The sequence below is a fragment of the Mya arenaria genome, chromosome 13 (assembly GCF_026914265.1).
Source record: "Mya arenaria isolate MELC-2E11 chromosome 13, ASM2691426v1".
In the NCBI taxonomy this organism is placed as follows: Eukaryota; Metazoa; Mollusca; class Bivalvia; order Myida; family Myidae; genus Mya; species Mya arenaria.
This window is the reverse complement of record NC_069134.1, coordinates 9273641-9284808: the sequence shown is the minus strand read 5'-3', so window position 1 is coordinate 9284808 and position 11168 is coordinate 9273641. Positions and strand designations below refer to the sequence as shown.

General features: G+C 37.4%; 1 protein-coding gene across 1 annotated transcript; it reads right to left on the bottom strand.

Annotated features, from left to right (window-relative positions):
• Positions 1-404: 404 nt before the first annotated feature.
• Positions 405-9405, bottom strand: LOC128213415 (uncharacterized). The gene is made up of 2 exons (XM_052919080.1): positions 8015-9405; positions 405-2918 (listed from the first exon to the last, which is right to left on the bottom strand). Exons 1-2 carry the CDS (start codon positions 8406-8408, stop codon positions 664-666), a joined length of 2649 nt encoding a protein of 882 aa, XP_052775040.1. The 5' UTR covers positions 8409-9405; the 3' UTR covers positions 405-663.
• Positions 9406-11168: the final 1763 nt, after the last annotated feature.

The window sequence follows — 11168 nt, the reverse complement described above, 5'->3', positions numbered from 1 at the left end:
TAAATTGAGTTAGAAACTTGAAGGGGGCCGCATTTGTTTGAATTATATACTTTTAAAACATAATTGATTGTAACTGTGTATTTAATAGCAGAAAGCACAATAATATTAAACAATTGGTGAATGCTTAAATATTTAGTGTGGTCTACTATAGTCTCATGAGGGGGGAAAACCCTGTTTTATGCACATTTCTTTTAAATTTAACTAGGTATCCTTCATAAGAACCATTGTTTTCGACATTTATTCATCCTTTTTGGAACATTAAATCAATACCATTAATTGTGGTAAACCCTATTTGGGAGTAAGAGTGCATCTTTCAGAACCAACTAAGATGTGTCCGATATGATATCGCTCATCTAATAAACGCATTTATTCAAAGTACATGGTAACCATGGAAGACGAATACCTTTTGAAGTATATCATTTTATTCAAAATATGTGCTTATCAAGGTTTAAATAATCACGATATGTTGAAATGGGGGTATATATACTTAATGATCAATAATAAATAAGCAAACGTAAAACAGCATGCAATAGGTTTAACATTGTCAATTGAAATACCGAGAATGATCGGGCAGACGCACGATCGTAATAAAAAACTGAAAGACATCATATAATAAGTTCTAAGTAAATAACCACTACTCAAATGACGTAACATATTTCATTTTCATTTCTTTGGTCGCCAACCACTAACAAAGTCTAAAATCTTTTTCACGTCCAATGCATTCAGTTCGGGAAATCCTTCCTTAAGAAGCTTGACGTCAAGCGTCTGCAGCATGTTTCCATCGATCTGTTCCCGCGAAAACCGTATCACAACGCGGTCCTTCATCCCGATATACCGGAGCGACTTGCTCACCTCGAGCACAGACAGGGTGGATATATCGTCGGGCGGGATCCAGCCGTCGTCATGCCATTCTGAGTATTCAGAGTAGCTGTAATCACTCTCTCCCGGAAGAAGTCCGTACTCACCGCGTGAGTTGATCGAAATCGCTGAGTCATCGCCGTGTTTCGGAAACGAGTCGCTCAGCGCGGCATTAGAGTTTGCGCGACTGTATCTTCTAAAACCAGGTTCACTTTCTACGTAATGGTTACCGAGACGTCCGTATGGATTCTGTTGGGCGTACACGTAAGATTTTATACGATCGCTATCAACCACCCTGCCGTACATTGGTTCAACAGGCTGATCATTTCCGTCTAATTGTAATGGTTGACGTAAGTCACGCAGAGAATCACTGTTGCCAAACACGTCCATTGCCGTCCTCATTTTACGTACGTTGTGACTTCTGATGGTAGCGTTTGTCTCCATGTTAAGATTTTTCTGTGACCTTGACTTAAGCTTTGCAAACCCTGACAATGACTTGGCCCCTATTTCAAAGTCGTCATGAAAGACTCTATTGTCATGTGAGCCGCGTCTGGGGATGGAACGTTGGTAGGACCCCGGTGTGTTTGGTAACTGTCGCTTGCCGTAAGGACTGCTTGTAACCGGCGTCTCATCAGCACCCTCCGCAAGGGCATAGTCAAACAAGTGTTCAATATTCTGTACAGTGTCGTTATTATCACAATTAGACCGACTAGGAGGTGATGCATAATCACTTTTGGCTTTTCTGGCACGAGATATTCGAGCGTAGTCGGGTTTGGGGGCTGTAGGCGGTTTCCTCTTAACAACATTGTCGTAGTCTCCCTTGGATTCCTCGTTTAGTTCCCTGAACCGCGCCGGCGTCATGTAGCCGTCGTCATGGTCATGGTTCTCTGAAGTTCCCTGACTAAGATAAAGGTGTGGAGGTCGAGGGGCAAGCGGGAGCTCCTCGTAGTCATTCTCTTTCGTGTACTGGGTTCGTTTTGTTGGACTTTTGGTTTTGCTTGGTATTGGAGGCAAGTCCCTATCTTGCATCGCGCTACGTTTGGTGGACACAGAGTACCCATTTTCTATATCCAGTTCCTGTTTTGATTGAGACACGCCAGCTGCTGGAGATTGGACGGAATCTTTAACAATTGTTTCATCAGATGGTTTAGATTTGGCATCGTCACTTTCGCCATTAGCATAAAAGTCTTCGAACGTGAGATCACTTTTACTGAGTCTAGAAGAAAATATGCCCTCTTCCTGTAATGCCTTTAAACTAGCTCGTTCTTTTCTACTCTTCGAACGGACACTCAACTTTTCTAATATAGCACTTCCTTTTGATTTCTTAGATTCCTTTATTCTAATTGGCAGAACAATTTCAGGTGCATCTACTATGTCATTTGCATTATCAATGAGTGGATCTGAATTTGAAACAGTAGTCAAACTTTTCTGTCTCTTTTTCCGCTCTTTTGTCACTTGTATATCTTGATCAACGGGTAACTGAAACGTCTCTGAGACGTGTTCCACGTATGGATGCCTAGCAACTAGCACCGTTTCTGAGTCCTTTAAACGTTCTAAAAGTAACACTCCACTAGGCACATGGTTATTAGCTTGAGCATCGGAATGAATAAGTTGAACCTTGATTGGTAAATTAAATGCACTTATTAAGTCATGGAGATTGTACACAGCGTCGAAATTAGTATTAGATTGATCGCCAACGGGACTAAAGACACCAGTCATTATCAAAGGTACCATAATTTCACGATTATCAGCATCAAAGCATTGTAAATATTTGAGGTCCTGCTCTTTCTTTCCAGAATTCTTATTAGAACTAAATATCCGTTTAAACAATGTCTTTTTCTTTGTCCTTTTCTGATCCATGTGAACTATACCGGTAGTGAGGACCTCCCCAGGACGAATCTCCCAGGGAACCCAGCTGTTGACGCCGTTTTCCATGCTCAGCTCGTACCCAACTATGGAGGTTCGCACAAGGAACTGTTTTGGCCGGAGACCGACTATGGCGTTGATGGTGTCGAAATACTCAACGGGCTGACCGTTATCTGGCAACACTTCAAACCAGCCTGGAACGATATAATGGTTATATTGTAAAGTTAGAGCAATATTTACCATGGAGGGGCGGGGATCCTGGGTGAATTGTGAATGGTCTTCTTATAGTAATAACAAGTAATAATTAAGAATAAATCGGCATAGCGCATTCTAAAAATTATTAAGAAGTTTTACTTGGGTGATGCTTTTTATGAAATGACTATACCAGTAACACTTATATCTTGTAAATTAAAGCAACCGTCGGTGGTGATTGATTTAACTATGTTGTTTACAAGTCATTTTGAGAGGTGAATGTCTTTGGAAGCTAAAATTTTATGTTACAAAGTATGAGGTATGATTAAAAAGCTGTCCGACAGTTTATGGATAAATGAAAGGATGGGGTCACGATTTATCTATGAACTGTATCTAGAGTATTAATGTATCACATGCACGAATGAGCTTGTCAAATTATTATGCTCGGTGACCTCGAATACGTTTGATTTAATTCAAAAGGGTCTTGACTACTGACGAGTTATTGCAGTTACATATACTTTTTTATATAAGCTGATATTTTATTTAAAATAACCCACTTTGCAAGCTTTCAATGCATAAAAAGCATGCTTGTAATGATGTTAAGGTGTATACTTGTTTCATATCCTTTCTCTGACATCATTTCAAATGATACCAAACTGACCATGTGGGGGTCACCAAAATTCAGGTGAATGTACAATGTATGCCTTAACAGGTGGTTTAGCTGCCATACAATCCTGTTGTACGCATGATTACATTTTTCAAACACTACGAACTGAATGTATGTTTAAATATTAAAGAGCTTAAAATAAAATTTCGACAAAAGTATACGTGTGCTTTATAGATGTACATTAATATATATGCTTTTATGCTGCTTTGATACAAGTTTTTATAGGCAAATCGGCATCTTGCCTTTGAACATTTACACATAGCATTACATATCGATATGGCCAAGACACAAACGTACTTAAACATATATTACAAATATGAAAATAAAAGGCATATGAGAACGTATATATATTGACAAATGAAATAAGTAATATCATAAATTAATTTAACAAATGATGGTATTTGTCATAACTTGCATTTTTCCAAAGAAGATTACTCGATGAAGAAGAACTGGTACTGTACCAATACAAGTTACATTATAATTTCAATGAGTCTTTCAAGTGTTTGAATGATACGAGATTGAAGATTTATCGTCAGTGAAGAATGTGCTACCGTATGGACAAATAATTATAATGATAACTACCATGGCGCACGTAAAGTTGGCGGTATTTCAATCCAGATCATAAATTAATGATATGTACGTATTTCATAAACAAGGGAATATCAAACCACAGTGATCAAATGGGTCACCACAGGTGAGAGCTAATGGCCAACCCTTTTCAACTCCTGGCAAGGAGTCATAATGTTAGATTTAAACTTTAGTTAGTATTGATCATCAATTAACTGGTTTTATAAATACTAAAGTTAAAGGGACACTTTGTGTCATTTTGAAACAAGTTGCAAATAACTGAAATACTGAGTTTGTCAAAATACACGTATGGATCTATGTGAGAAGATCATTCTTCTCCGAGTCCAAAACACTTTTGCAAGTGGTTTAAGAAAACAAACATGTTGTAAATAGTTCACTTCTGTACATAAAAAACATGTATTATTATTATTATTATTATTATTATTATTATTATTATTATTATTATTATTATTTAGCATTTAGCATCCATTGTCTCGATGGCGTCAATCTCTAAGATTTAAGTTTAGCTTAGCCGGCCTCAACCTCATTACGTTAGCTTTTTTTTATTTTATTGCGCCAAGTAAGGGGCCGCAGCGTTACGTGGTGCAGCGACTACTGGCAATCGGATTGTAATGAGATTGAGCCGGACTTGACGTTTCGTCCCCCTTCGCCCAAGCAGGTCATAAGAACTCCCAATTTTACTTATCAAACACAGTTGTTACAATATCACTCCAAATGTTCTTTTAAATAGCGGAAGCCGTGGAAAGTTGAAATTTATTTTCTTGTTTCATCGTTAGATGACAGCAGATTATCTTGTCCTGCAAACACAACTGTCACTGCTATCTTGTCAGACAAGCAACTGTTCAAACACCGCAAAGATACCGGTTGGTGGGCCCAGCCACTTAAATGTTTCATTTGGGGTTTGACCTCTTTTTTTACTTTCTTTAAACGCTTACATTACATGTTCAGTTCCAACCAAATGTCCACATCAGCCATGCAAAAATAGATCCTGAAATTTCCGGAAATTCACTTTATGTTAGCATCTTAGTGAATTATTTAAAAAAAGAACATTGAAGTTATGCGCTTTATGTATGGATACATTGCCTGCAAACAAATACAGATTAGCTGACACCGTATAAAGTTCGTTAAATGATACTTGATCAAAGCTGTATAGATGCTTTAATATTTTGCTAGGCGTCATGGTTAACAGGACACCGATATCAAAGAAAATAAACTCTGTATTGTGACCAAATAACATTTAACCATTTTCTCACGGTAGGCCATACTTAGATGAAACAGGGAACGAGGACATTTAAGTAAGTATTTTTCAATTTCAAGCTTGTGTTATTTCGAAAGAAAATGCACATATAACATGTCTTCAATCACATCGTTTAAAACTAACAAGTGCCCAATGTTTATTTATGACTCCTGGTATTAATGTATGAGTAATATTTATTTTTGGTCTGCTAAACCACCAAGTCAGCAAGTCGGATGCATGCATAGCTGTATGGAACGCCACAACGGCTTTATATTATGATATATTATGCTATTAAGTCAAACTGGCATGCTATTATGTCTAACATATATGTTATGCACCAGTCAATTGTAACCACGGCCTCCCCAGGTCCGGGGAATAGCGAGGACTTTGACTTTCGGTCCAGCCAACCCCGGGTAAAATCTCCGCCCTGCGGGAACGAACTGATGGTCAAATCTGCGCAAAATGCCCCCGCACCCCAGGGAGCCTAAGTAAGGCAAATTCCCCGCTATATTTTGCACAAAGACACAACCACCGCATTCACCCGGCACAGCGGGGCCACCTGAAAGATAATAAACACGGCCCATTTCCCCGGCTATCCCCGGTATACTCACGGACCTGGGGGCCGTGGTTACAATTGACTGGTGCATTATTATAAATAAAGGGAATGTTATTTTGTCTAACTGTTATTAGGTTTAATTGAGTTGTTATTACGTCAAACTGATGTTTAGTTATGTCCAAAAGACGTATTGTCCAATTCCGTCTTATCATGTTTAGAAGACGTTATGTTGTTGTTTTATCATGTCAGATCACAATGTTGTCTTGTCTGATTGATACGTTAACATTTCTCATTAACATGTTACCACGCCCAATTGACGTTGCATTTAGTGATCATGAAATCAAAAACATAACCATATTTTGACAAAATAACATGAAAAATTAACAAGATGGCACGCTCTGTGGACAAGACGTCTAGATGTCAATTAGACAAGTTCACGTAATTATCACAAAAGTCGACATTGTAATCTGATATGATATAATATCGATAAGACATATGTAACATGTCGGTTAGACGAAATGACATTTCGGTTAGGCATAACAACATGTCGTTAAGACATAATCATATGTCGATTAGACATAAATAATATGTCGGTTAGACATGATAACATGTCGGTTAGACAAAATAATATGTCGGTTAGACATAATAACATGTCGGTTAGACATAATAAGTTGGTAGACATAATAATATGTCAGTTAGAGATAATAAGTTGATTAGACAAAATAATATGTCGGTTAGACATAATGATATGTCGGTCTGATATTATAACATGTCAGATAGAAATAATCACATGTCGGTTAGACATAATTTAATGCTTTTGAGGAATAAGAACATTTAAGCTATTATGATAACGTGTCAGTTAGACATTATCACAGGTCTGATAGACATGATAACATGCTAGTAAGACATAATAATATTTCATTTAGACATTATAACATGTCTGTTAGACATATTAGTGTGTCAGTTAAACATAATATCATGGGATGTCACAATATCAGACAGATGTGGCGTTCAATACAGGTGTGTCTGGTGGTTCCATAGTTCACAGTATATGATTAATCGATTGAAAGCGGCAACTATAACTAAGATAATATTGAGTTGATATTAGTGACATTGTAATTTGTGTGCCCCTTGTGGTCCATCGAGCATTGTGTGTATACATTTGTCATTGAACATGCACCAACTCCCATCTATATAATGAGGCATTTTTGTTTTTATTTATTTGGGTAATCAAGTTACATGTATTTACAAGTTTAAAATTGAAATTGTCGATAAACCTGTATTATATCCACTGCAAAAAATATAATGAAAAATAAAGGAGAAAACTTCTCCAAAAACTAATGTACCTGTTAAACCAATCTTGTTTTACATACATACGCGACGAAAATGGGCAATATTTTGAAAAGAATAAATTATTGTATATCTGAAGAGTGCTTTAAATCGTCTTGATAGAGTTTACCATTTCAAATGTATGCGTAAATAGACCATAAATTTGTCAAATACTGGTAAGGACTAGGCAAATATAGTTATGGTTTAATTAAGAAATGCATATTTAACATGTTTTATTTTCTTGAGGAATAAAACATTTGACATACGGCAGTATTTAATATGTTCCCAACTTAAGTATTGATCCATTTACAAATTATGCAGACCGCCTTTATGAAAACAATTCTGACAAAAGAAGTATCGCATTCGTTAAAAGACAATCAACGCTACAGAAATAGCTGAAATACACCCATTCACACAGCTCTATTGTAGTGTCATCAAGAGTTAAACAGATTACAAAGGAATGCCATTCAAAACAAAAAAGGGCAATATAACAAAACATTTTTAAATGAAGTTATTAAAGAGTAGCTATATTCTCATATTGGCATAAGGAATTTGCCATAAATTGATAATTGTTCAATGATTTATGATAAAGGTATTTGAATACTTAGGATAAATAAACTTTCTTTTTGCAATACATAAAAATACTTGTTCATGAACGAATGAACCCAATGACGAACTGACGACCATGACGCTCTATTTCATCTACCCCCGTGACCTTTACCTTTCTGTGCCACGTTAATATCCACATGTTTGTCCGTCCGCGTGTACTCGTTCGTACGGCGTTCCCACTGGAGGCGAGTGGCAACCACCATCTTGTGCCGCCGGAGCTCTATCACGTGAAGAATCTCGTCGTCGTTTGTGGGGTTTCCGGTAAGACCCGCCCCCGGATTCGTGGGACTCGAGCCCGGGGATTTCTGTGGCATGTACTTCCTAATTACGGAGCCTTTCACTTTCACAAGGCACGGGTACTTGCCACGAGTTATGATGTCCCGTAATGAGCGGGATTTCTCTTCCCAACTTTGAGTATCTCCATTTGTGAAAGAAGACGCCCCGTTCCCGGTGCTACTACCGTCGCCCCCTGTCCGTCCGTACGTAAAAATCTGACCGGTATTCATAGTGAAACGTTTTCAGTATCTGGAGTTCAACGTGCAGCCAATGCACGACCACAGTACCTTGCCAACATTGGGCCACAGAACAATCCCTACATTATTTCATCTTCAAGAGACATTGTCATTTTAATACTATCAGGTCAATATATGATACCTTATCGTCACTTTACTTGAGTTCAAAGATACATCCTGGTTAATTACACTTTCAATGCTATACATTCCAGAATGTACAGAACTCTTACCAGTAAAGAACTGCTAGTACCAGTACTTGACAATAATATATCTGATTATCATCTAAAATCATGTCAATTAACGATGGAATCCAGTTGTCTTGTATAAAATGATCATTATTTTCCATATGAGGTGATTATGAAAACAGGTAGCTATCGATCGTTAGATAAAATCCTTCCACTGTATCAATATTTTCCAAATAAAGAACACTGCAACGTTTTCCTATATAAAACCTGGACTACACGGTAGTCTGAAGCATATCTCTTCTTTAAGCCCCTTAAAGCTCCCTGTTATGAAGCTCCTATTGTTCGGCTACATTTCCAAAATGATTTGTATCAACTTGACACACGTTTAAAGTGACAGTTTGTCTGGCGCGGGTATGGAATATACACAAAAGCCAAGTCCCAGGTTCACTGTTTACCGTGTATATTTCTTGTCTTAAAAGTTTTTACTAAATCCATGTTTAGGGTATCTTATGGTTATCATCCGTAATGTTTGCTCAACGACTGGTAACGTGTCTGCGTATATACACTTTAATTCTCTATTCCATACTCGTTTACATTAAATTAGTAAATCCTTTAAGCGTTTAACCTTTTGACCAGTGTCTTATAAACATTAATCCTCCATGCTTTGTTTTCGGTGTGGAATCTGAGCTCCTCTTTTACATATTATTGTATATTAAACCGATGTATCGCATACTGTACATTTCGTATACGTATACATGACTTCCATATTTAATTCATTTAAGAATCAACGAAGCGGGTTAAACCGAACCTTGGGAAATTCCGCCTATAGAACAAGTTAAGAAGAGAAAATCGATTAAATCGATCTGCAAGTAGGTGACGGGTATCGTATCAAAGTGAAATGACATGAAAACAAGCAGTAAACAAAGCGGCGATATATGAAACGTCTAATTGGCGCTATAATTGAATATGGGCTGCAAGGACATGCAACAGATGGGAAAACGATATAAACGGAGAATTTGTAATAAAAAGTACACGTATAAGTGATATTTAAACGAGTTGGTGCAGGACAGAAATTCATTAGAAGGGGTCAATTAATTTGAAGAGAAGCCAGGAACAAATTGCATAAACCAGACTATGTATTATATATAAATTTCTCCGACCAAGCTGGCTTTGCGTAATTTTTACAATTAAACAGACATACGGTGTGAAACACCCCAGTCAGCAAAATCATACCTAGCCGATATCTGATTGATATGATTTACATATACATGGGATGGTTATCCACAAGGATATGGGACCTTACTTTCTTTGCCCATCTGATAGGGCCGATGACATGTTGGCTTCACATCGGACCGATTTTGGACCTACATGTGTATATCGCCGCTATCGAAAACGCTACCGGACCTATTTTGCTTTGCCCATCGGATACAAGTCGTGCCGATATCAGATGCACAACAGGCCGATATCTGAGACATATATCCGACAAATATCTTTCATTCTGTATGAAGACACCTGTGCTAATCCATTCACATATCCTTAAATAAAGCAAAAGATATTAATTTCGTAAAAAGTGGTTTTGTAGCAACGAAGAGTGACATCTAAACGTTACACCATCGAGAAAAGAAAGTGTAGGTCAGCCCCGGTTAAATAAGGGCCAATCGTACTCAGTGCCCGTCACCTACTTTCGGTATTTCGCCAACAAGGGAGGCTCAGAGTCACGACTAAGACTATCATGCCATCCAATGATAATCAGATCCGAGTGAGTCGATAATCAGATCCGAGTGAGTCGATAATCAGATCCGAGTGAGTCTACATCATGATACGAGGATTTTGTATTATAATATATACTAGCAACGTGTATACAGTTTCACTTGCCGTTTTCAGTTATTATTTTATCAGGTTGTTTTCGAGACTTTCAAAATGCTCAAAATGGAGATGATTATCAATCAAAGTAATATCAATACAGATCCTGTAGAATAAATTAAATCACCCGCGTATTGTCGGCCTGACGTTTACTTATAGTTCATAAGATATCGGTTCGACTTGTATTCGATGAGTTAAACAACATACAATAAGCCAGATATTGCTTTAGATATGTTTATGCTTTATAAGTGAACGACATATATCCGATATCGGCTTGATATGATTTTGTGATATAGGTTCGACTTCGGTTCAATGCGTAGCCGACAAAATAGCAATGAAGGTTCAATATCGTCGTCGATATCTTTGCAAGATATCAGTCCCGTGTTGCGATGCTTTTTTCTATTAGTTTAAAAGCACTCATAAAATATTCAAAATACATTAAAAGTCTATTTTCAAAAGTATTCTTAAATTCTTAAAAGTTCTATGTCAGTTATTGGGCTATGCTGTATGGGACTACAGATGATTTAAAGTTAGAATATTATTATATTCTTTGCACCAGAATTTTGTAGCGCTCTTTTCATATGCGTGTATACAATAAATGTTCAAAATATGCCTGTAACGTACAGTGTGCTGTCTCTCCGGTCCGCGCGTTGTTGAGTGTTTGATCTTAGGATGAAAATAAAAATAGGTAGAGTTGTTCCTTGTT